Source organism: Vombatus ursinus, unplaced genomic scaffold (assembly GCF_900497805.2).
Source record: "Vombatus ursinus unplaced genomic scaffold, bare-nosed wombat genome assembly UNPS02014832.1, whole genome shotgun sequence".
Taxonomy (NCBI): domain Eukaryota; kingdom Metazoa; phylum Chordata; class Mammalia; order Diprotodontia; family Vombatidae; genus Vombatus; species Vombatus ursinus.
The window spans coordinates 3,632,702-3,660,616 of NW_020954610.1; the positions used below are offsets into that span (position 1 = coordinate 3,632,702).

Genomic DNA, 27,915 nt, shown 5'->3' on the forward strand with positions numbered 1-27,915 from the left:
TGAGTTCCATCTTGGCAACTTCACTTAGGTTCATCAGGACCATAAAACACTATTCATTTATGAACTTTAAAAAATCCAGCCTACAATACAAACTGAATCAGAAAGCTCCAGAATCCATTCTCCTCTTAGAGATTTCTAGGGAAAAATCCATTATCACTCATGCTCATTCTCTTACCTCTCTTCCGGGCCTTACACTTTGGATGATTTTTACTGCGGCTAGCCTTAAAGAATCACAGAATTCCCTAGCTGGAAGGGACCTTAGAGGTCATCTAGTTTTATTCACAACCAAACAGGAACCTCCTCTTCTTCATCTCCAATAACTAGTCATCTAGCTACTGCTTGAAGACTTTCAGTGATGGGAAACTCACTACCTCAGAATATAGCCTGTTCTACTTTGGGATAGCTCTAATTATTATGAAGTTTTAACCTTATATCAAAATGAAATATGCCTCTCTGCAGCTTTTACTTATTATTTCTCTTGCCCTGTGGGGCCAAAGAGAACAAATTTAGTCATTCTTTTAAATGAGAACCTTTCAAATACACGAAGCTAGTTATAATGTCCATTCTAAATCTAAAACCCCCAAGTTTCTCTGAACTGCCATATTGGTAGGCTTTCCAGGCTTCTTGGCATTTATGATTATCCTTTCCTGGTTGTGTTCTAAAGTGTGCCACCCATAAGTGAGCATGGTACTCTAAATATGGTCTAATCAGGACAAAGCATGTCAAAATTATTATCTCCCTCAAGTTGTAATAATCTTTATCCTTCTCTACAGAGAAAGACTGTATCATTGATCCCTGATGACCACCTTTTCCTCTTGGATGCTTTCTTCTCTCTGAGTTTTGGTGACTTTTCTCTTGGGTACCCTCACACCTATCCGACTACTTCTTCTTGGTCTCTTTTGCTACATCTTCCTCCATATCCTCCCTACCTATTGGTTATATGTCCAGGTTCTGTCCTCTCTATGCTCTGTCCTCCTCTATGACCTTTTCCTCTTGGGGACCTAATCAGCTGTCATGAAGTTATTACTTCTGTGCAGACAGCTTGTATATCTATAAGTCCAGCCCAAGTCTCTCTACTCTGCCTTCATCTTTCATTAACAGCTACCTGGTAGATATTTCCAACCTGAGGTTCCCTACGCATATGAAACTCAACATATCCAAAGTAGAAATCATTATATTTTCCCTGAAACATGTCCCTCTCCCTTCTTCCAAATGGCTCTGTTTCTTTCAAGGCACCATTCTTTCAGTCTTCTAGGTTTGTAGCCTCGGTATTTTTCTCATCTCCTCACTCTCCCTCACATCTCATATCCAGTTATTTGCCAAATACTACTGTTTCTGCTTCATTGACATCTTATATCTGACTTATTTCTATTTACACAGTCACCACATTAGTTCAGGACCTCATGACCTCTTGCCTTGATTTGGTAGTGGCCTTCCAATGGATATTCCTTTCTTCTTTAGGTCCCTCCTTACTCCAATCTATGCCTCACACAGTGTCTTAAGTGATTTTCCTTAAACAGATACCTAAATATGTTTCTCCTCTGCTCAATAAACTCTGATGGCTCTCTATTACCTCTCAGTAATATTTTATATATATACATAAAACACACACACATATATAAAACATATATATATATGTATATATGAGTTCTTTCTGTTCATTGTATATGGCCCGTAATTTCTCATCTGTGACTTTGCACCATCCATGCCCCATGCCTAGAATACATTCTTTTCTTACCTCTGTTTCATAGTATCCCTAACCTTCAAGACACAGTTGAACCTTCCTGGTTTTCCCAACTGCTAATGTTCTCCCTTAATAATGACTTTATTATGAAGTTATTTAGTCAGCAAACTTCTACCTTGTGTTTAACTACTTTATATTTATTTTGCTTGTAACTGTATGTGTACATATTATCTCCCCCAGTAGAATATTAAGTGCTTGAGAGCTTGAATTGTTTCATTTTTTTTTGTCTTCACATTTCCAGTGCCTGGCACTTAGTAGGCACTTGATAAATGCTTGCTGTTGACTGATTTATATCACATGAAACCTGAAGCAATATTGGAAGGCTCCATTGTCATAGAATCACAGAATCTTCGAGTTGGAAGGAATCTCAGGGGCATTTATTCTAACCCAAACAGGAACAAAAATCCTCTCAACAACATTTTATAAGTGGTTGTTCAGTCTCTGCATTTAGATCGCTAGTGAGAAGGAATAAAATCAACAATAATAGCAGCTAACATTTATATAGCACTTATTATGTGCCAGGCACTAGGCTAAATACTTTATCTCGTTGCATTCTCACAGCAGCCCTGGGACGTACATGCTATTATTATCTCCATTTAAAGTTGAGGAAACTGAGGCAAACAGGGGAAAGTAACTTGCCCAGGGTCACACACGAATAAAAAGTGTCTGAGGCAGTATTTGAACTCAGGAAGATGAGTCTTCCTGACTCCAGGTCTGGCACTCTATCCACTGTGCCACCTAGCTTCCCTGTGCTCTCATTATCCCTATTTAAAGATAAGGGTATGAGGTAGACAGTGGTTAAGTACCTTGCCCAGGGTCACACAGCTAGGAAGTGTCTAAGGCTGGATTTGAACTCAGATCTTCCTGACTCCAGGCCCAGAGCTCTGTCCACTATGCTACTTAGATGCCACAAGGAACTCATGTTCTCCTAAGTTAGTCTGTTCCACTTTTGAACAGCTCTCAGTTTTAGAAAGTTTTATTCCCCTTAAATAAAACCTCAGTTTCCCTCTTTTCAACATCCATGCATTATTGCAAGTTCTTTTCTTTGAGGGCAACCAGAACAGACCAAGTCCACTTTTAGAGCTTCCTCTAATCCCTCAAATACTTGAAGATGGTTATCTTGCCCCCTCTAAATCTTCTTTTTAGAATAATCATTCTTAGTTTTCTCATCTGATCCTCCTTTGGCATGAACTCAAGATGCTTTGACTATCTTGCCTACATTCCTCTGGACACTCTCCAGATTACCAATGTCCTTCCTAAAAGGTGGCTTCTGAAATAGAATACAGTACTTTGAATGTGGTCTGACAAGGTCTGACAGATTACTGCTTACCTTTCACTTTCCTTGTCCTGGATGCTTTCTCTCATTGCAATTTAACTCTTTTTTTGGCTGCCATATACCATTATTGATTTGTGTTAAGCTTATAGTCCACTCAAACACATTGTCTTTTCACACTGTGTGTCTGGTCACCTTGCTTTTTTGACCTTGTACTTGTGCAATTGACTTTTTGAACCTACGTATCAGTCATTAAATTTATTCCTGCTATCATAGAATCTCAGAGTTGCCAGAGACCTCAGAGTTCAGTCAGTTCAACTCATACCTGGGCAAAAATTTCCTCCAAAACAATTTGGAGAAATGCTTGTCTAGCCTCTGACTGAAAACCTTCAGGGATGGGGAGCCCACTACCTTCTGAGAGTCTATTTGGATATTTCTGATTATTAGGCAATTTTTCCTTACAACAAGCCTAAATTTTCAATTCTAGAACTTCCTCCCAATATCCCTAATTATGCCCTTTAGGACTACACTTTGACTCCTTTCACATGACAACATGAACTATTTGAAGATAGCAATAATTTTGCCCCTAAATAATTTTTTCGTCTTAGGGTTTAATGTTCCATTCTTTTACCTGATTCCTGCATGGTATAATTTTGATTCCTTGCACTAACATGATGGTCATCCTCTGGATACACTCTAGTTTGTTGACATCCTTCCAAAAACATGGCATCCTCATCAAAACACAGTACCCCAGGTGTGTTCTCACCATGGCAGTATACAGTGGGACCATAATATCAAACAATAGCAGTGATATTAATCATAATTGTGAGCTCCTTGAGATCAGAGATTGTCTTTTAGCCTTTCTTTGTATCTCCAGCGCCTAGCATATAGTAAACGTTTAATAAATGCTTGCTGACTGACTGTCAAAGCACTTTGCTTAGATAGTACCAGTATAATTATCTCCATTTTACAGATGAAGAAACTGAAGCTCCAGAAATCCAAAAAACATATGATGATCATATAGTTTGTATCAGAGCTAGGATTTGAACGCAGCTTTCCTGACTGTTTCCAGTATATCATACTGCTTCTTACTCTGAACAACTGATGCTTTTGAAGCAGCCTAAGCTTGAATTAATTCTTCCCCCTTTCCCCCCTCCCACATATATATTCTACACCATGATTAGCAGGATATATGTACACACTATAGGCATATGACCCCTAATTTAGTGATATGGAAAATAATCACTATGAATTTAGAATTAAAACTCTATTGGGTTGTTTTATAAGTGCTAGTATTATTATATTCATATTGAGCTCTTCTACATTTCATTGCCTTATCCTTCCTTTGACACTGTCAGGGTAGATAAAGACTCAACATTCGAATATTATATTATTCCCAGTTCTTGTATCTGACGATCCACCTTCTACTCAGTCTGGTTCTATTCTGGATTTTCCTTCTCCTTTCTCTCCCTGCACCCATGTATATCTTCATGGTACTGAAATCTGAGAACCTGATAAATATAGGATTTTGAAGTGAACTGAATAATTCGTGATTGAAGTGAAATAAATAGTAATTAAAGGCATCATAGGTTTAACACCTTTAGTTTTACTTATTTGGTTGACTAAGAATATGAACAGTATGTTTATGAAAATGATCACTGTTAACATTTGGAATTCTTAAGTTTCTCTTTCAGTTAGAAGTACAATAAAAAAAGATTTTACTAAACATAAATTTTCAACTGTTTTCCTTCTGCAACCTCATGTGTGTTTAATTAGGTTCTCAGAAATTTTGTTCATTTATTCATTCAGTAAACCAACTATGTTCAATGTGCTAAGGACACAAAGATACAACACAGTTTGTGTCCTCAGGGAGCTTATAGTCTATCGAGTATACAACACTTAAGCATATAAATAAATATAATTTGAGGAGTACATGTAGATATCTGTTCCATATACCTTAAAATGCCTTTGATGTCTTGAGTTCATATATCACTGCCTAATCAATATCTGCCCTCTATTCAATAAACTCCAGTGGCTCCCTATTACCCCCAGGATCAAATATAAAATTCTCTTTTGGGATTTTAAAGTCCTTCATGACCTGACCTTTTCTATCGTTTTAGTCTTTTTATACCTTCCTCCTCCTCCAAGTATTCCTCCACTCAGCGACACTAGCCTCCTTTCTGTTCCTCACACAACGTACTCCATCTTCTGACTCGCTGGCTGTTCCCAATGCCTGAACTTTCTCTCTCCTTATCACCACCTTCTATCTTCCTTCAATTCTCAGCTGAAGTTCAAACTGCTTCAAGAAATCTTTCTCAGTTCTTTTTTTAATTTTAAGATTCATTTAATTTTTAATTTATAGAATAAAACAAACATTTCCATGATGTAGTATAATAAAAAAAGATTGTGTATGAAACTGCAAATCTATTTTGTACAACTTATTATTCCTTTTAAATATATAATAAAGTCATCATGCAAATTTCTTTTTTCCCCCTTTTTTCCTTCCCTCTCCCATCCCTGCCCTAGACATAGTTACCATTAGACATAAATATGTATATATGTGTATATATATATGTGTGTGTATATATATATATATATAAACCATTCTATACATACTTCTATTTATCCATTCTTTCTCTGGATGAACAAGTTGTGGTATATGATTGTGATGGAATACTGTTGTGGTATAAGAAATGATGAGCTCGATCATAGACTTGCATGAAATAGTGATGAGTGAAATGAGCAGAACCAAGATAATGTTGTATACAGCAACAACAATTTTGTTTCAAGAATGACTTTGAGAGAATAAGTCATTTTGACTATTATAAATACCCAAATTAACTACAAAGGACATATGAAGGAAGATGCTATCTGCATCTCAGTTCTTAAATCTTGGTGCCTTCCCACTGAGATGATCTCCTATTTGTCCTGTATACGTCTTATTTATATATAGTTGCTTGCTTGTTGTCTCTTCCCAATAGGGACTGGCCATTTTTTGCCTTTCTTTGTATCCCTAGTGCTTAGCACAGTGCCTGGAGAAGAGTAGGCTTGTGGACTGATTGTTCAGGGGTTCAAAGTAATACTTTCCCTCTAGATTCTTTTCTCTTTCTGTTTGATTTTCAAGTAATTTTTTTGGTAAAATTTTATAATTTTTTTATATATAAAATTTTATAATATATATATTTTATATATAAAATTTTATAGTAAAATTTTATAACTGTGCACATTGGATATAAAGAGAAGCTTCTGTTCCCTCAGCTTAGTAATGAGAACAGCAGGAAAAGAAGGAAATGATGAGTAGCTGAAAGAAAAGGGGAAGAAGGCATAAGAAGGCCCTTAAATTTAGTAGGGGCCAATATGAAATTTTTGGCTAGAGTGATTTGAGATAACTGTTGACGAGAAGGAAGCCATAAAAACCAAATCTGGCTTGGTGTCCTAACTGACTTGTATTCCTTTATCCCATTTTGTTTGCTCCCTTTCCAGGGTTAGTTTGTTGGCTAGCTATTGCCATGTCACTTTGGAGTGTGTGAAACTCAGTTTCTGCAAGGAAATCACCCTGGATGTTGTTAGAAAGCTTTGCAGAAATTGCAGACGGTAAGACCTTAAATTTTCTTTAAAAAAATGAATAGAAAACCTAAAGTGAGCCATGTATTTGTTGCCTATTGATACAGCTTCCTTTTTTTTTTCTGTTTTGTGGTATGCTATTGTTCATAAGAACAAAAATATTTCCCAGAAAACAGCTGAAGAATATATCATATAATGAATAATAGAGAACTTCCTTCTTATTTGTGTTAGGAGTTTTGTGTATTTTTTTTAAAAAACATTCAGAAAAGATTTCTTTTTCTTTCTCCCAAAAAAGCATGTTGGTTTTTGTCATAGAATCTTAGGATTTAGAGCTGGAAGGGAACTTAGACATTATCTAGTCCAGCTCCTTTATTTTAGAGATGAAACCAAGGCCTAGGAAGTTTATAACTTGTCCAAGGTCACCTACGTGCTAAGTAATAGAGCTAGGTTCCCCAAAACAGGCCCTTCAGACTGAAAATACAATGCTCTTTCCATTTTACCACGCTGTTGGCCAAGAGAAATAAGTTAAAAAGACATTTTGAATTACACTGATTGTTTTTTACTTTTAATGTATCATTACTATATTTATGGGTTCTGCTTCTCTGACAGCATTTTTTTCTATGTTTTTGAAATTATATATCTTGAAGAGATGCTTAAAATTCACCTTATTTAACTCATCATTAATTTCCAAAAGTTATATCAGGCAGATATATGGTACATTAGAAAGATCTCTTGACTTGGAGTTAGGAAGACCTGAATTTGAGTCCTGTCCCAGACACTTACTGACCATGTGATCTTGGACCAGTCACTTAGCTTCTCTCAGCCTCTGTTTCTTCATGTATTAAGTGGGGATAATAATGGTACTTACATCATAGGTTTATTGGGATGATCAATTAAGATAATATATGTAATGCACTTTGTAAATTTTATAGTTTTATATATAATATTGGTAATATTGGTTTCAGGTATGCTATTAACATGTTCATATGTTATTGACTTGTTGAATTTGTTTGGACAAATCCAGTGTATAAATTGTTCCATGAGAATGAATATGTCTGTTTTGGAAACATGAAACCTTTCAAGAAATGAGAGTTCTGTTTAGTAAAGTTCATCAAAATGGAATAGTGGAATATATTAGCTCAAAATAAACAAGGTAATTAACAGAATTAGAGAGTTAACTTAGGTTGGTCAGTTGTAATGATGAAAGCATTGATTGAAAAGTCTCTCTTTTTTAAAAATAAAATATGATTATTCTTTTAAAGGCTAACAAATGGTAAAAGAGTTCTAGATTTGGAATTGGAGAACCTAGGACCTGGGTAGTAACCAAGTCATTTAATTTCCTTAGGTCTCAGGGATTTGAATTAGATGATTTCTAATCCTTCCAATCAAACAGTAAACAGGCATTTGTTGAGGACTTGTTATGTGTAAGGTACTGGCTAGGTGGTGGAGAATCCAAGACATAGATGAAAAAATCCCTGCCCTCAAGGACTGAAGGATTGTAGCGGTGGGGAGTTGGAGTAGACAATATATTCCCATAGAAGTACATACAAAATAAACAAATTTTTAAAAATACAAGGAAGGAAGCATCAAAAGCTAGGGAGATCAAAAAAAGGCCTTATGAGGAGAAAGCAGTAAAAGTGAGCTTTGCAGGTAGCCCACGATTGTGGTAACAAAGGATTGTACTCTAGGCATGGGGCACAGCCTGAACAAAGACACAGAGATGGTAGGTGGAACTTGGCTGATCAGCAAGTAGCCAAGTGAGCCTGGCATGCAGAATACATGAAGGGGAGCCAGGTTGTAAAGTTTTAAATGATAGAGATACTTGTGCTTGATCTGAGAAGTATTAGGAAATCCCTGGAGTCTAACGAGGAAGGGAATGACATGATCAGACCAATGCTCTCACTTTGGCAGCTGTATAGAAGGTGGACTAGAGTTGGGAGAGATTTGGGGCAGGGATACCAATTAGGAGGCTCTTGAAATAGTCTAGGCAAGTGGTAATTATGGTGTAACAGTTAAAAAAAATTATGATAGACTGAGGCACAAAGTTTTTAGCATGAATAATTCATTAGTAAAGCTTGAATTTACCAATAAGTAGGATCTCAGCTTCCCCAACAAAGCTAAGACCCAGTTTAACAACACTTTTTTATAGTTTGGGGGTGTACAGAGAACAGGAAGCATCATAGATGGAAGACAATATGATTGGGTGGAAATTGGGAATGAGAGCTAGTAACAACACCCTCCTTCCCTTCTGTGATTAAGAAATGTTCATTGTTTGAGCATCTTAAAGGACTGAGATAGCAAATCAGACGTTTTTTGGATAACAAACCAGACATTCATGAAAGATAGCTTGGTGGTGTAAAGATACTAGACCAGGGTCCCTGGTATCCACCTGCAACCTTCCAAGGTAACAACAGATTTCCTTCACACAAGAACAGAACAATAATTAACAGGAGAATTAGATTTCTAAACTTAATTCATTACAGGCCAACTAAATTTCTGAATTAAGTTCAGAGATGAAGAATCATGATTTAGGACAAAAATCAATTAATTGTAAATAGTATCAATAAAAAAGACAAAGAATCAATCTGATTATTTCAATTGCCTGAACTGGGGTAATGTGAGCATAGAGAGGCAAATGGTTTCAAGAGATATTGGGAAGGTGAAATTAACAAGACTTGGCAACTAATTGAATATGTGAAACGAGGGAGAGTGAAGAGTTGAGGATGTGCCGAAGCTTTCATCCTGAGAGACTGCAAAAATGGTGGTGCCCTTGATAAAAACAGAGGTTCAGAAGAGGGAGGATTTTGTGGGAAAGGTAATGATTTCTATTTTGGATAAAGGGAGTTTGAGATGCCTATGGGATGTATAATCTGAATTTTCCCATAGGCATTTGGTGAAAGGAGAGAGACTAAAAGGCTGGTTGTATTTATCTAGATGTCATTTACATACAAGTGATCATTGAACCTATGGGAGCTGATAATGAAAGTATATAGAAAAAAAAAAGAACCCAAGACAGAGCCTAAGAGAAAAACCACAGCTAGAGAGTATGTTATGAGTAGTGATCTACTAAAGGAGGCTGAGAAGTAGTGGTTATGTAAGTAGAAAGAAAATTACAATCTTATTATATAATTTACATTGTTCCTGCCCTGCACAACCACCTCCAAAAGTATGACACCTCTCACTCTCTCAAAAAGCTCTTGGTGATAGAGTACTGTGGATTTGACCTTTAGCATTTCTGTGTAATCTGATGTTCTAATACATTCTCCCAAGTCACCTTAATCTCATACTTTAGCATTAAAGACATGCAAATTAAGGTACAGGGTAAGGGTGGGTGGGGGGTTACCATGGAAAGAACACCGTAGTGGGATGCAGGAGACCTCAGTTCAAGACTTAGGTCTGCAACTTACTATCTGTTTGACCTTGGGAAAGTCATTACATCTGTGTAAGCCTAAAATTCCTTCTTTATAGGATGTATTTATTTAATAATACCTATAATACTTACCTCAACAGATTGCTGTAAGGCCCCTTATCTGTAAAATAAAAGAGTAGAACTAGATGACCTTTGAGGTTCCTCTGGGCCCTGACATTCTGTGAATTCATATGGTAGCACCCAAAATCCTGATTTCAGTATCTCTAATTCTAGTACTTGGTTTAAGAATTGAAGTCCTAAATTATTGTTCAACTGTGACTCTAGGGGAGTGGCAAAATTGACCTTTATTTGACTATTCCATCCTGCTATTTGCCAAGACTATTGAACCTCATAATACATTCCAGAGGATAGAGTGTAGTTTTATAGCATCGTGGCCATCTCCCTGACTTGTCCGGTTTGCTTTACTTTTCTCTTCTGGGTCATCTGAACATGACCCTGTAGTCGAAACAAAATAATTGGATCCCTTAACATTACTTCAAAGCGTCAATTCTTGGGAGCTGTCTTAGTTTCATTTCTGCCTTTCTGCTTTCAAAGCCAAGAAGACGGATGAATTTATTTTTAGTTGTTTTGGAAAGAACCAAGAGAAAGTGTGGTATAATGGGTATAGTGTGGGCCTCAAAGCCAGAAAGACCTGAGATCGAGTCCCAGCTTTGACATATTGGCTGTGTGATTGGGCAAGTTACTTCACTGAGTCACTGAGCAAGTCACTGAGCAACCTCAGTTGTTCAGTCCCTTCAGTTGTATCCAACTCTTCATGACCCCATTTGGGGTTTTCTTGGCAAAGATACTCGAGCGGTTTGCCATTTCCTTCTCCAGCTCATTTGACAGATGAGGAAACTAAGGCAAACAGGGTTCAGTGACTTGCCCAGGGTCACATAGCTAGTAAGTGTCTGAGGCTGGATTTGAATTTAGGTCTTCCTGACTCCAGGCCTGGGGCTTATCCACTGAGCCACCTAGTTGCAGAGAAGGTGTCAATCTTCATTAGTAGAAGGAGTTTCCTACATTAATGAAATCCCAAGTTCAGTCCCTATCACTTTACTTTGGAAGGAAGTATACCTATTCATCTATGAGCTACGATTTCCCTTATTACCACCACTGGGGATAAAAGTCATGATAGAGAAGTTTTGGGGTGGGGTTCAATAGTAATACTAGAAAGCTACAATTTTGCCGTATATTCAATGTCCAAGCATCGATCTTAGATTATTTAATTTTGCTTTTTTGAAATGAGAAGACTGTATTCAGGAACAATGCTTATAAAGTTTCCAAATGAATTCGAAAATAATGGTGAAATAATTCAAAAGGAAAGGATGCTGTGGTATAGTGAAGAGTGTGATGGACTTGGATTCAGAAAGACTTGAGTTCAAATCCCACCTTACAAACATGCTTACTAGCTGTGTGACTCTGGGCAAGTCATTTGCTCTTTCGAAGCCTCATTTTCCTTATTTGTAAAATGGGAACACATGTAATGCTTGTTTTACAAGATTTTTGTGAGGCTCAAATGAGATATTTTATGCAAGTCATTTTGCAAACCTTGAAGTGCCAAGTGAAAGTTGTTATATAAGATGTCCCAAAAGTCTTAGTGAATTTTTAAATTCTTAGAGCTTAATACAATAAGCATTAAAATAGTAAACCTTTAATAAGTATATGTTGACTGACTATAACCATCTCTCTATCTTTGCCAGAGTTTAAAAATTCCTTTCCTAGAATGCCTGTTTTAGATGAACTCTGAATATTTTATAATGACTCAGTATAGATCAGGCATCTTTTTTTTATGTATCATGAACCCCCTTAGAAGACTAGTGAATCCTTTGGACTCCTCAGAATAAAGCTTTTAAATAATTGAAGGCAACACTAAATATTAGAGTTCAGTGAAAATAAAGATGTGATTTTTTTTCCCATCAAAATTTAAAGACCAGCAGAATTCTATCTACAGACCTCAGGTTAAGAACTCCTAATTGGGATCTTTAAAAATTGCAAAAGGAAAGCTGTTACCAAATCATCACTGTTTGTCTACATCCTCTGTATGCCTCAGTTTCCCCTCTGTTCTGTCCTTTTGACTTCACTCTCACAGCATGAAGAAGAGGGTCTGAATTGGGTCTGGAGGGTGTTTGGGCTGCAGGGGGAGTTTGGAAATGGAGCATTTCCATAATATTACGTAATGTCACTTGTGCTGTCGCCATTAAAGGAATCATCTTTCCCCTCCTTTCACATCCATCTTTATGTTCCATTTATGTTTAAGAATGTATTACCTTTCTCTTCCCCTTGCTTACACAGAGAGTAATGCTAGATTCCACAGCTAAGTTATTCCCTGCTCTTCTCCCCTCAGCAGACACCAAAGGGGTCAGTTCTGTGCCTGTCCTTTTCAAGTTTGGTATTATCTCTCTCCTTTGAGAAACATAAGCCAATAATCCGGTTTGCTTTAAGTACTTTTCATGCTTCAAGAACATCCTTGTGTTTTCTATCTAGGCTTAATTCCCCCCATTTCACATAAGCCATGGTTTTCCTTTAGATTGAAGATGCTGCATCTCTACGGCTGCCATATCACTCCAGACTTGAGCTCAATAAAAGACATTTATAAAACAGTGGAAATATTTCATGATGGTTCTGCTTCCACCTGCTAATGGAATTCCAGCAATGATGGATTTTATTTTTTCAGCAGGCTTCAGTCAAGATGTAAAGTCTAAGATCATAGTCAGAAGGAAATTTCCATGTAAGGTAGAGATCTAAATTTTCTTTAGCTTCATGCAACAGGAGAGACCCAGTTATAAGGTCTTAGAACTGATTTCTTTAGCTAGGAATGATCTTTCCTACTTGGAATTTCTCACAGCATTTTGTTTGAAACTTTACTTTGGCACTTGTTATATGTAATTTCTTTGCCTATTTATGTATCTCTTATCTAACCTACCGGAGTGCAGTTCTTGAGGGCAGGGTTTGTGTTTTTTATTTCAGTTTTTATACCAAAAACTTACCATGATACCTTGCACATAGGATGTGCTTAATCAAAGTTTGCTGAATTAGATTTTTGGAGATTTATATTTACATAAGAAGAAAACACTTTGAAGAATGTTTATATATATGTTCAGTTATGTATTAATGTGTATTTTCTGTAATAGATAAAAATTATAACACAATAATAAAGTATATAGTATAACATCCTAATATCTGTCTTTTTTTTTTTGAAAAAGCTAGTATTTGGTATTATGAACTTTATCACTGCCATTTGTTTTTCTTTACCCAGTCAATCAATTAATCTATCAGTCAACAAGTATTTATTAAGTACAAAGTATGTGTGCCCTGGTCAATCAGTCAATAAACATTTAATAAGCACCTACTATGTGCCAGGCCCTGTGCTAAGTGCTAGGGATACAAAGAAAGTCAAAAGACAAGCCCTGCCTTTGAGGAACTTACAATTGAATAAGAGAGACGATACAAATAACTATGTACAAACAAGCTACTAACAGGACAAATTGAAAGAAATGAATGGAAGGAAGGCAATAGAATTAAGAGGAACTGGGAAAGGCTTCCCATAGAACCTAGTCATAGTGGTTCTTGGCATGTGCCTTTTATTGCTTATTTCCTGATCATGTATACCCATGTCTTTGGGTATATTCCTGCCCCCAGTGGTGTTATGTTAGCCCATGGAAGAGTACATACCATGTGCTCACGGTGGGTATCTTTTTTTATCACTTTATGTGCTGGCCTCTTATATTGTTGGGGGAATCACCCATGTTTTGGGTTAGTGATTTCAGGTTGTATTGCACCCACTAGGCACATAATAAATATAATAAAAAATAATGAATATAAAATAAATTAAAAAAAATAATAATTAATAAATAAAATAAATAAAAAACCATAATAAATGTTTGTTGAATTATCAAATTGAATTCCAAAGCTTCATCTTTATAAGTATATTCATAAGGAGTTACTTCAAGTTAAACCACATCATAAATTATGTGGAAAAATCAAACAATTTTATAAAACGACCAGACAAATATACTCAAAATATTTAACCAGAGCTGAATCAAAGATTTTAAAATTTCATTAATGGAGAAATTAATTTTCAATGTATTATTTATCCAATTATATACTATTATTTGTACATAGTAATTAAGAAACATAATGGGTCAAGATGCTAAGTCTGATCATCTGATGAAATATTTCTAAAGATCTACTTCTCAATTTGATTTATGAATGGAAGTTATTAATAAGATGTCTCTTGCACAATATCAGCCATCATATTTACTGTACCTTTTGAGAAAATATATACATGTTTTTACAGATGTTTTGAAGAAGCCTTTTATGTTTGGAAAGACTAATGCAAGGAGAATTTACCATTTAAATGTTGTACTTAATTTTCATCATAAAAGAAACAAAAGTAGTGAGAAATAAATAGTCCTGGGGGTAAGATAGAAGAGAAGAGCCCAGGAATAAGTAATAGAAATGCTGGGGGAAAGAACATAGAAGGAGAAATGCTAAATAAGAATAGGGAATAGATAATGTGAATGAAGTGTGAGTCAAAATAGCCTAAATGCATTTTTCAAAAAATAATATCACATAAGGAAAGATAAGAGTGAGCCATATGACTGACTCAGCTCTTTCACTCACTGAAGGGAACAAATCACCACCTTAAATTTATTCCAGAAAGAAACATTTGACATTTACTGAGGAGTATATGTGAACTATGATCTATGTGGCTAATATCCTCTTTCACATAGAGGAACACTTTTCAACCGGTCTGTCCTTTCCATGCTCACCAAAAAGTGATTACCTCTGCAATCCTGCTTAAAATAAGCCCTGTTTAATATTTGAAAATATCCAGGTTTGTCCTTTTACTCTACTGAGATCTCTTTGGTTTTTAGCAGTAATTGGACATAAAGCCCATTAGTAAGGGTAGTTACTGCCCAAAGAGATTCTACAAGAGTTAGGGTTTCCCAGGCTGAAGGGGTCAGAAGAGGCCATCCATTAAGTCACAGAGGAACTATAGTTCGAGAGACATTTGCAGAACTTTATCAGGGCTGTAGAGGGACAGCATGGTCCTATGGTTAGACTGATGGCCCCAGAACCAGGAAGACCTTGGTTCAAATCCTGCCTCTGACACATCCTGGCTATGTGAACCCAAGGAACCCATTTATCCTTTCAGTGAGAAACTCCCTAAGATTATAAGTTGCAGAGAAGATGCCAACCTTCATTAGTCTAAGGTGTTTTCTCATCCCAGGAGTTGCCTCTACCAATGATATCAGAGGTCTAATAATTACAGAACTTGATATAGCACTTTAAAATTGGAGAAGTACTTTCTACAAACAACCTTGTGAGGTAGGTAATTGTTATCATTTTGCAGATAAGTAAACTGAGGCTCAGAAAGGTTAAGTGACTTGCCCATCATCATATAGCTAGTAAGAGTCTGAGGTGGGATCTGAATCAAGTTCAGCACTCTTTACACTCAACTACCTCTGCCTCTCTAATAATTGCTGACATTGATCTAGATGTTATACACATTCCCCTATTTGATCCTCATGATCCTGTAAAATAGGTGTGGTCATCATTGTACAGAGATGATTGTGGGCATAGGAGATAGATTGTTGATTGGAGTTAAGAAGAGCTGGGTCTAAATCCTGCCTCTGACTCATACTAATTATGTGATTTTGATTCACTTAACCTCCATCAGCCTAAGTTTCCTCAACTGTAAGTGGGGTTAATAATACCTGTAGCACCTATTTGTGTGAATGTATATTCATCCACCTTTGGTGTCCACCTGGCACTCAATTTTCACCTCTGGCTCCAAGAAGTTGTAGCCTGGGCAGTGTCCATATCCCAGTAAACTGTATCAGCAGATGGGCTATGCTAGGTTGAAGATAACAGATCAGCCTCAAACCTATTGGTTAGTTATGGCGATGTCTACTCCAAGCATATGAAGACTTCTCCCAGTAGAATGGGTGGATGAGAAGAATTTGTTCCAACAGCCATGAAAGTGGTTGAAGCAGATGCTGTGATGAACTTAGAGCTTGCTCAGACATTGAAGATGCCAAGGTCACCCACTGCATCCCAGGCCATCATCAGTCATCCTGACTTTTATTTTGAAGAAAGAGTGAGGCTGACGACTTTGTGCAACTCTGCCTCACTTAAATCCAATGCTTGCATGAATCAAGACATTACCCTGTGATATCATCGGTCCTCTTCAAAAACAAAAAACAAGCAACAACATATATACATAAAATGCATACAGACACATAGATATTACATATATGCATAGTGCTTCCCAAACTTTAAAATACTATATGTATACATGATTGTTATTATAATCATAATTATTATTAAAAGGAAAATGAGATTTCAGAAAGATCAGGTGCTTTCCCATAATCAAATAACAAGAACGTTTCAGTAATAGGATTCAAACTCAGGTTTTTCTTGATTTTATGTCTAGTATTATTTCCACTAAAATATTTATTACAATAAAATCATTGATAAAAAGGACAAACTTGTTGAAGGTGATTTCATTGTGTGGTTCTGCTCTGTATGAGAAAAATGAAAAAGCAAGTTGGCATCCCAAAGGACCAGCCTAGGTCTAAGAGCCTAAGAGCTCCAGTTATAGCTGCATCCCCAAGACCACCAGCCCTCCTTCTAGCCTTGTCCCTGCATATATCATTGACGAAACCAGCCCTTGTGGGGAAGGGGCCTATTATCACTACTCCTACCAGTTTCAAGTGCCAACTGAATGTTACTGATAGGCAGGTAAACCCAGGATCCCTAGAAATAGTGGTAGCTCCTACTTCTCTTCCTTTGTTCCTTTTTCCAGGACTACAGGCCTTGCTTCCATTCTGGCTACTGCAGCCATCATCCAGGGAAACATCCTTTGTGGAGATGCAGACTGGCAACTGTCTCTATAGTATACATAGCTACTTGAATACCAACAAAAGAAAGCTCTCATTAGCAAAATCTTGGCACTGTAATGTCACAAACAGATATGGTTTTATCAATGGAGATTAAGTTGAGTCAGCACAAATTTACTAAACATGCATTATGTGCCAGGTACTGTGCTAAGCACTGGGTATACAAAGAAAGGCCAAAACAGCCCTTTTCTTTAAGGAGCTCACAATCTAACGGACACTAAAAATGGTACATTACCATGGGCTTTGCTGCCACCACTTAAGGACATTTGGACCTCTCCATTTGTTTTTCAAGCTAAATATTTCCTCCAATATGAGTAGTCATCCTCTATTAAATGTAAACTCCTCGAAGACAGGAACTGCTTTGCTTTTCCATTAGTACTCTAAGCTTAGTGCAGAACTTTGCATGTAGTGCTTAATAAATGCTTTTTAATTAAGCATTCATTCATTCATGTATATAGACATCTAAGGTGAGTACTTCAAAGGGCTATACTCATTTGCATGTAAAAGTTTGTCTATATTTTTAAAGAAAAAAGAAAAAAAAGAACACTCTATTCTTAGGAGAATAACTATAGACTCTCAAAAAGTTCTTGAGGGAAATGAAGTTTTCTTTAATAATAATAGCTAACATTTACATTTCATTTTAAGATCTGTAAAGTGTTTTACATATATTATTTCATTTGAACCTCACAGTAATTCTAGGAGGTCGATGCTATTATTATTCCCATTTTGCAGATGAGAAAACTGAAGAAGGGCAGGATTTGAATTCCTGCCTTTATAACACGAAATCCATTACACTATCTACTAAACCCCTTTGTTTTATTATATTTTTCCTATTCTTTATGTTTATGTCAAAAGTGCACCGATTCTAAGATGCTAGCATGGTTCCTTTAAGGGAAGGTGGTTCAAAGCACAACAAATTAATAAATATTTATTGAATTGAACTGAATAGGCAGTAGGCTTCACTCTAGTTTGATTAGGTTTTCCTTGGATATCTTGACAGTTTCTGCTTGACTTGACTTTTTACTTTCTGCCAGATGTAAGGGCAGGATTGAAACCACTGATACAAAATAAATGAAGTGAAAATGGCGATGTTCTAACTTAAAGTTTGCTGTGCACTGGGTAAATGCCATGCAAAATATTTTTGGATTATTGTCTTAATTGCCACCATTTTCTGGAAGTGGCCAGTGTCATTAACATCTGCCAGTGTTTGATTGCAGGATTTGCAGCTTGAACATGAGTAGCAGCTACTCCTTAGTCTTCCACTTAATTCAGAATGGGATGTATGAACATTAAGTCATTCTTTTGAAGTAGTAAGAACAATTAGTTTTGCAAGATAAGAGTTACTAAATCCCATTTATTGGGCCTAGAATGAAACATCCTCTACTGATGTAGGTAGGCACTTCTGCAAAGTAGCATTAGACAATAAGCCTTGATACCTAATTAGTTAAGAACACAGTCTAAATCAATTAATCATCCATAGGCCCAAGACTGAGTGCTAAAAGACTTTGAACAGAAATAATGTTGTACAAAAACGGTGTTTGGATATTTCGAGGTAATGGCCATACTCTAAGGACCATCTGTAAATTATCAAGCAAGTTGAGAAGGTATTGATTTCCAGGAGTTGGAGAAAGTGTGGATTTCTAGCACATCTGTGAGGAGGAACCACCTTTGAGGAAAGGGAGGTCTAAGCTTCCCCCTCTGCCACATCTGCTTTCTCCATTGCTCCACCCCAGATCAGAGGAGAATCTTCTAAGTCCATGACATTGTCTGTATCATTAGTCAAGGACCTAGTGAACTTAAGGTTCAACAAAGAGCCCAGCAAAGAAACTACACTGTGACAAAGGGAACTTTTTGAGGATTCCATGGCCATATCAGCTTTCAAGGCTTGAGCCCTCTTTTCTCTGGACTCTATGCCATTGTGAGAGAGTTTGTCACAGAAATTTGGGAGGATATTTTATCCTATCTTATTGTATAGCTTTAGTAAATACCCCTTTCCAGAAGCTATTTAAGACAGGATGACTAAAATGATTCTCAGGTCATAACCCTGTGAAGAAGCATACTGATGGGGACTCAAGCCAATGGCATTAAAGAATTACCCTTGACCCCTCAGTGATATCCCTACTATGTTAAGGGTAGATGTAAGTGCTTGTTCTAGGGAACTGATTTGTCAGTAAGATTGAGAGTTGGGATAAGGATCCTCAGAACTTATACAGATTATTCAGCCTTCTGCTATGTGTCAGAATACTAAATTCAATGCGCTTGACCAAGCCTATTAATTCTCCCATCACCTCTACTATCTCTGTTAATATTAGACCACTTGTCTATACTGGTCTTGGCTATAAACCTTGCCTATTCCATTTCAACTTTTTGTGAACCCCCAACAAACCGCTGCAAATGAGCAGTGATTGACTAATTTTTAAAGTATTTGATCTTTTTGAAAACTAGGCACATATTAGATTAAGAAATATTACTTTCCTTTTGACAGAACAAATACGATTGTGCAATGGAAAATAACAGTGAATTTGGAATCATAATATCTGGCTTTGAATTCCAAGCTGTGATATTTGCCTTCATAAGGCACTTAACCTTTCTCAGCCTCAGTTTCCTCATCTATAGAATGAGTTAGTTTGACTATGTGGTTGCTAAGGTCCCTTCCAGTTATAATAAACTATGGGTTTGTGATATAATACCAAAACAAAAGGTTTTCCATTCTGTGAAACTGGTCCCCACCCCACTGCCCACATCTGATATTCATGCAGTTAATTATTTTGCTTGACACTAGAAAAGCTGGAATTTAAGAATACCTTCAAAGACCAAGGCACATCAATAGATGCAGTGCATTTGTTTTTATCCATAGGGCAAAGAAAATAGATAGTAGGATGAAAAATTTTATTTCAAAATCAAATCATAATTTTTTGTGTCAATTGATATGTCTGGTCTTTCTAATGTTAATGCACCAAATCCATGCCAATATTCAGATGACATTTTTGGATAACTTCTATTGATAGGCATCTCCATTGCCTTTTGGGCAAGCAATATTTTTGATTCTTTGAAGGTGGTTGTATTTCATGATTTGAATCCACATCATATCACCAGAATTGGTGTTTAAAAGATGGGTCTTGATGCAGAGCCAAGATGACAGAGTAGAGGAAGCCTACCTCTCCCAACATTTTCCCTCAAACAACTTTAAAATAATGCCTCAAATTGGATTCTAGAGAGGCACAACCAACCAAAGGTTGGACTGAGACATTTTTTTCAGCCTAAAACAATTTAGGTCAGAAGGTTTGTGACGTTGGGGTGGGGACTGACCCAGAGTGCACGTGGAAGCAACACCAGCCGTGGGCCTTGGAGGCAGTAGTGACACAAGCAGCAGCAGCTTCTGGAACTCTCAGCCTAGAGACAGTAAGGGGATTGGACAATTGATCAGAAAGAGATTACAGGGTTGCAGGACTTGCACTGTTTAGCAACTCCATTGCCAATAACTACTTCCAGCTCACAGCTCCAGGGCAGAGAGGAGTGCTAGCATTTGCATTGGCAAAACAGCAGGGGCCCTGAGGAACCATAGTGCTTGCAGATGCAAGATATCAGGGGGCCTGAGGAATAATAGCATTTGCAGCTACAAGGGAACAGGGGTCCTTCCTGGGTATGAAATAGAGCCCAGATCAGGAAAGCAGTAGCCATACCTCTCCCCAGATCACAACACTTTGTGCAAGTACTGAGAATTTACAGACCCCCCAGAACTAGCTATGAAAACAGTAGCACCAAAAAGCCTGAAGCTTGGGACAGTAGTCTTCTACACCCACCCCTAGGTGAACAGAGCCCAGCTTTTACAGCCCCTAACATAGTCTGGGAAAATGAGCAAAGAAACAAACAAAAATAAGAACCTGACCATAAAAAGCTTCTATGGTGACAGGGAAGATTAAGACACAAACTCAGAAAAAGACAATGACATGAAAACAACTACAAGCAAAGCTTTAAAGAAAAAGGCAGATTGGCTATAAGCCAAAAAAGAAATAAACAGAAGAAATTAATAAAGAACAAAAAATTAATTTGAGAAATAGAATAAGAGTGATAGAGGAAAAATTGGGAAAAGAAATTAGAGTGATGCAAGAAAATTATAAAAAGAGAATTAGCAGCTTGGCAAAGGAAGGGGGCAACTAGGTGGCAGAGCATATAGAGTGCCAGGCCTAGAGTTAAGAAGATTCATATTCCTGAATTTAAATGGAGTCTCAGACACTTAATAGCTATGTGACCCTGAACAAGTCATGTAACTCTGCCTCAGTTTTCTCATCTGAACAATGAATTGGAGAAGGAAATAGCAAACCACTACAGAATCTTTGCCAAGAAAACCCCAAACTGGGGGTTTGACACAACTGAAAAAGAAATAACAACATTAAAAGAGGCAAAAAATAACACCTTAAAACAGAATTTGACAAATTTTAAAAAGAGGTACAAAAGCTTGCTGAAGAAAATAATTCCTTAAAAATTAGAATTGGGTAAGTGGAAGCTAATGCTTCCATGAATCAGCAAAAGCAATAACAAGACAAAGTAAAAAGAATGGGAAAAATAGAAGAAAATGTGAAATATCTCATTAGAAAAACAACTGACTTGGAAAATAGATTGAGGAGAGATAATATAAGAATTATTGGAATACACAAAAGCCACAATAAAAAAGAGCCTAGACATCATATTTCAAGAAATTATAAAGGAAAACTGACCTGATATCTTAGAACCAGCAGGTAAAATAGAAAATGAAAGAATCTAACAATCACTTCCTCCAAAAGATCCCCAAAATGAAAACTCCCAGGAATGTTATAGCCAAATTTCAGAGTTCCCATGTCAAAAAGAGAATACTACAAGTTGCCAGAAAGAGCCCATGCACATATCATGGATCTATGGTCAGGATCACACAAGATTTAGCAGCTACCATATTAAAAGATGGAGTAATATGATACACTGGAAGTCAAAGGATCTAGAGTTATAACCAAGAATAACTTACCCAGCAAAACTGAGTATGATCTTTGGGTGGAAAATGAGTATTTAATGAAATAGAAGACTTTCAATCATTTTTGATGAAAAGACCAGAACTAAATAGAAAATTTCATTTTCAAGGCAAGACTCAAGAGGAAGATAAAAAGGTAAACATCAAAGAGAAATCATAAGTTAAACAGTTTACATTCTTATATGGGAAGATGATACATGTAACTCTTAAGAACTTTATTATTATTAGGGCAGTTAGGAGTCTACACAGACAGAAGGCATAGGTATGAGTCAATTATATTAGAATGATCTAAAAAAATTGGAAGGCTGAAAAAGAGGGATGCAATGGGAGAAGAGAGAAATTAGAGAAAGAATAGAAAAAAATTATTTCATGTAAAAGAGACGTCCAAGGAACAACTTTTAGAGTGGAGGGGAAAATGGTGGGAGTGGGGGAGTCGGCAATGCTTGATTTTCAGTTTCCTATGAACTGGTTCAAAGAGGAAAGAAAATATATATGTATACACACATGCACACACAAACATACACACACCAACTTAGTTGGATATAGAAATCTACCTCATGAAATAGGGACGTAGGAGGGGAAGGGTATAGGACAACAGGGTTCTTGTGATAAGATGGAAGGCAGATTAAGAGAGGCTGTATTCAGAAGCAAAACAGACTCTTGAGAGAGGGTAAATGATAAATAGAAGAAGATAAGGAGGGAAATACAGAGTTAGTATTCATAACTAAATATGAATGGGATGAACACCCATAAATGGAATTGGATAGCAGAATGGATTAGAAACCAGAATCCAACAATATGTTGTTTATAAGAAACACACTTGAACCAGAGAGAGACACACACACACAGATAAAATAAGAGGATGGAACAGAATCTTTTGGGCTTCAGCCAAAGTAAAAAAAAAAAGCAGGGATAGCAATCATGATCTTAGTCAAAACAAAAGCAAAAACAGACTTAATTAAAGGGGATAAACAGGGAAACTACTTTTGCTAAAAGGCACCAAAGACAATGAAGTAACATCAATACTAAACATAACATGTACCAAATGGTATAACATCCAAAATCTTAAATGAAAAGCTAAATGAATTACAAGAGGAAACAGACAGTAAAATAAATTAGTAAGGGAGCTAAACTTCCCCCTAACAAAATTAGATAAATCTAACCATAAAATGAATAAGTAATAGACTTTTTAAAAAGTTAGATATGATAGACTCCTGAAGAAAATTGAATGGGAAAAAAAGGAGTATACCTTTTTCTCAGTGATACATGACACCTTCACAAAAATTGACCTTGTATTAGGGATATAAAAACTTCATAACCAAATGTAGAAAAGCAAAAAAATTAAATGCATTCTTTCCAGCCCATAATGCAAAAAAATTACATTCAATAAAGGGCCTTGGAAACATAGATTAAAAATTAATTGGAAACTAAATAATCTATTCCTAAGAAATGAGTGGGATCAGGAATAAATCATAGAAACAATCAATAATTTCATTGAAGAAAATGACAATAATGATACAATATGCCACATTTTGTGGCAATTATAGGGGAAAAATTATATCTCTATATGCTTACATCAATAAAAAAATTGAAAGAGTAGATCAATGAATTGGGCATGCAACTAAAAAACTACAAAAAGAACAAGTTAAAAATCTCCAATTCAACACCAAAATAAAAATCCTGAAAATCAAAGAAGAGATTAATAAAATTGAAAGTTAGAAAAAAACTGAACTAATAAATAAAACTAGGACCTGGTTTTATGGAAAAAAACACAATAAAATAAACAAACCATTGGTTAATTTGATTATAAAAAGAAAACCAATTACCAGCATCAAAAATGAAAAGAATGAAAATGAAGTTAAAGCAATTATTAGTAGTTACTTTGCCTAATTATATGCCAATAACACTGACAATATAAGTGCAAAAGATGAATATTTACAGCAATATAAATTGCCCAGATTAACAGAAGAGGAACTAGAATACTTAAATAATCCTATCTAAGAAAAAGAAATTGAACAAGCCATAAATGAGCTTGCTAAGGAAAAAATCACCGGCACCACATAGATTTACAGGTAAGTTCTACCAAACATTTAAAAAAACAATTAATTCCAGTACTATGTAAACTATTTAAAAAGCCAAGTAAAGGAGTCCTATAAAATTCCTCCTATGACACAGATATGATTTTGATACCTAAACCATGAAGAGCAAAACACAGGGAAAGAAAACCATAGACCAGTTTACTAAATGAATATTGATGCACAAATTTTAGATAAAATATTAGCAAGGAAATTACAATAATGTATCACAAAGATCATATACTAGGACCAGGTGGGATTTATAGGAGGGATGCAGGCTGGTTCAATATTAGGAAGACTATAAGTATAATTAACCATATCAATAAAAAACAACAAAAATCTTATTGCATTAATAGGTCAGAAAAAGATTTTGTCAAAATAAACACCCATTCCTATTAAAAAACACCAGAAAGCACAGAAATAAATGGAGTCCCTCTTAAAATGATAAATAGAATCTATCTAAAACTAAGAGCAAGCTAAGCTAGACGCCTTCCTAATGAGATTAGAGGTGAAACAAGGAAACCCATTGTCATCACTATTATTCAATATTGTATTAGAAATGCTAGAGGAACTCAAAAATTTAAAAAGTGAATGTTAAGATTAAGTATATATATGTACATATGCCTGTATGTGTGTGTGTGTGTGTGTGTGTGTGTGGTGTGTGTGTGTGTGTATAAAGATGGGTCTTTGTTTCACAGAGAAACTTTGGGTCATTGAAATAGCTGTATTGCATGATTTCCCAAATGTAATCCAGAGCTTGCTGTTTAATTCTCAATGCAATCAATATTCCACCTTTAATGTTTGTCCAAGATATTTATATTGACAAATCCATTCAATAGGCTGCACATCCCACTGGTGGATAAAATGCTGGCCTTGTAGTCAAAAGAACCTGAGCTCAAATGCTGCCGAAGATACTTACTAGTTGTATGGCCTTGGGCAAATGATGACCCTCTCAGACTCAGTTTTCTCATCAGTAAAATGGGGATAACAGTAGCACCTACCTTTCAGGGCAGTTATAAGAATCAAATAAGACAGTATTTGTGAAGAAGTGCTTTATAATTGCTATCTATTATTATCTGGAAATGGGTATTTTTCATCTTGGTTTTTCTCATGTAGATTGCTATGCTGAACTCTTTTGAGTTGTTCTGAATCTCATTTAGGAAGCTCTATAACATTGTAGGGCTTGAAATCAGCATAACACTATCTGTAAAAGGGAATTAATGTATTGAGGACTTCATCATCCATATGAAATGCCTCTTTTATTGGACTCTGAACTGGTTATCCTTCATGACTGCAGAAAATATATTTGGTTAGTATATATCTTTTAATGAGGATGATCAAAGAAATTTTGCATCTATTAAGAACATTGACATATGCACAGCTGACGCCTTATTGAAGGAGAACCTTTGTGCCTACATTTTGTTCTGCTAAATCAAGTGATTTTTTAGAGTTAACCAATAAAATTTGTTGTGCTTTTTAACCCTTAAAGGAAGATGTTTTATGCTGTAGAATGTCATTTGCAAAAATTTGCCTATTCTCTTCAAATTTTAGTAAGAATGTTCTCCATGTATGTTGATCATTTTCAGAGGAACTCAAAAATTTAAAAAGTGAATGTTAAGATTAAGTTATATATATGTATATATGTACATATGCATGTGTGTGTGTATAAAGATGGGTCTTTGTTTCACAGAGAAACTTTGGTTCATTGAAATAGCTGTGCTGCATGATTTTTCTTTTTACAGAGGTGAGCAACTAGGTATATTAGATAATAGTTATTGATATCCTTTTGATTGATTTCTTAGGTGGTAGTACCACCTGTGATTTTTTTCTAGGTGTTTGACATCTTTGTCTTTTTCAGATGTTGTGAATTGATTTCTTGATACTCTCAAAATGTATCACTTCCAGCAGAGAACTCCCCTGTTTATACTTCACAGAATCACAGAATTTGAGAGCTAGATGGAACCTCAGCTACCCTTCCTGTCTTCATTTTCTGTAAAGCCATTATTGCTTTATCATATAGCACATAGGGATCTGAAATGATACAGTATAAATTGATAAAGAAAACAGTTTGTTACAGGGATATTGACAGATCTCTCATTTTTTCTTTTTTTCCTTTGCTTTTAGGTTCACCCTTAGATAATCTTGGTTCGATTTGCCTTAAATGGATTTCTGCCTTAAATGCATGACAAAGTGTCTTTAAATATATTTTTCCCTCCACTGCTTCTCAATGTTTTTATAAGGCCACATTGCTCATAAATCTTCAGCCATCATATTAGTTGAGGTTTCATAAATTAGTTTATATTCTAAACTGGTGTTGCAGTTGGCTTTCAAATCTCTCTGTTTGGCAAGGAAATCAACAGTTTATTGGCTAAAAAGGTTTCAAGGCTTCTTTGGCATTGTTGTGTTGATTGCTTCATGCCAGTTAAACTTTTGTAAGAAAGTTTTGTAATACTCCTTGATGTCCTAAGTTCCTTTATTCATTATAATTCAGTATTATTAGTTTAATAGGTCATATTATGCACAATTATTCTCATCTGTATCTTTTTTTTCTAGTTTGATTTTGATCTTGAGTTTAACAAGTTGTTGGTCTGATTGCACCCATATTGTTGGGTTTGCCTACATTTGTTGTTTCCTCCTTGTTGAGTCGGTTCCCTTTTGTCTTTGTTTTTGATGCTGTTTGATGTTCACCTGACTCTCTTCTTGAAGAAAGTATTCTTCATATAATAAAAAAAAGATGTGATGTTCTATTTTGTATAGTCTATCATTCTTTGGCTATTTTGTTTCTTGATCCCAACCTGCCTTCCTCTATGTCCACTTCTGGATTGAAGTCACCAAACAGACAATGCTTTCATTTGGAAGACTTTTATCAAGTTCTCTGTAGAACTTTTCTACCTCCTTATCCTATTATTTTCAACAAATATTCGTGCAAAAACTATACTTATCTTCATGGTGATCTTTTTACTAATGTTCACTGCAAATATAAGATGACCAAGTATGTCCCCTAAAATGCTCTTTCTTTTTTTCTTTGGACACAGAAAGAAACCAACATATCTACCTCCTTTATTTGTCTCTCCAAATAGAAACTGTGAGCTATCCTATTTTTCTGTGTCTTTCTTACCTCCTCTGGGTTCCTTAGTAGTGCAAAGAATAACCGCATTCTGAAACCATACATCTCATGCCTGCAGTAGTATTTCAATTAGAAAAGGCAGTCTGACAGAATTCTGAGCTTTGAGTCAGGAAGATCTAAGCTCAAATCTTTCTTCAGATATTTATTAGATATATGACCCTGGGTAAACTATTTAGCTTTCTTCAGTCCTAATTTCCTCAGCTATGAAATGGGGGAGTTGACCTAGATCGTCTGTAGGGTTGTTCTAGCTCAAAATTTATGATCCAATGACAATGATCTCACATTTAGAGTATCAAAATTTAAGTTACTGTTTTTTCATGGCCTTAAAACTACCTTTATCATAACACCCCCTAGCTTGTTTGTTTTAATGTTCCCACTGTTCCTGCCCAAATGGAAAGGGGCTGCTCAAGAATGAAAGTCATTCTGTATTTCTCATTTCAAGACTTGTCATGAATATCTCTGTCTTTAGCAAGGATGGCCTTTGGATAGTAGACACTGTCCAGGAACCATACAAGACATCTTTCCCTCAGGATAGGCCCTGTTAGTACTTTCACTCTTCTGGCATTCTCTTCAAGCACCCATGGTCACCTTTGGGTCACAAAGAAGCATCAGAGAGTAGCCACTAAAATTCCAGAAACCTAGTTAGGCTGTAAGTAGCAAGAGACTCCTCTGTTCTTCTGCCTTTAGACTCGGAAAGTGAGTTTTATAATGCATAGTATCTCTTATTTTATCACCATCATGATGTAAGCTTCTTGACGACAGTAATTCATCCTTCCTTCCTTCCTTTCCTCCTTCTCCTTTCCTCCCTCCCTT

At 36.1% G+C, this 27,915-nt stretch overlaps 1 protein-coding gene across 1 annotated transcript in view; it reads left to right on the top strand.

Annotated features, from left to right (window-relative positions):
- The window catches only part of LOC114025680, a 176,953-nt gene extending 163,914 nt beyond the window's left edge, over positions 1-13,039 (top strand). The window contains exons 14-15 of the mRNA XM_027839150.1: positions 6,501-6,611; positions 12,521-13,039. Coding sequence (XP_027694951.1) covers positions 6,501-6,611; positions 12,521-12,632 — 223 coding nt within the window. The 3' untranslated portion in view covers positions 12,633-13,039. The remainder of the gene's footprint in view (positions 1-6,500; positions 6,612-12,520) is intronic.
- Positions 13,040-27,915: the final 14,876 nt, after the last annotated feature.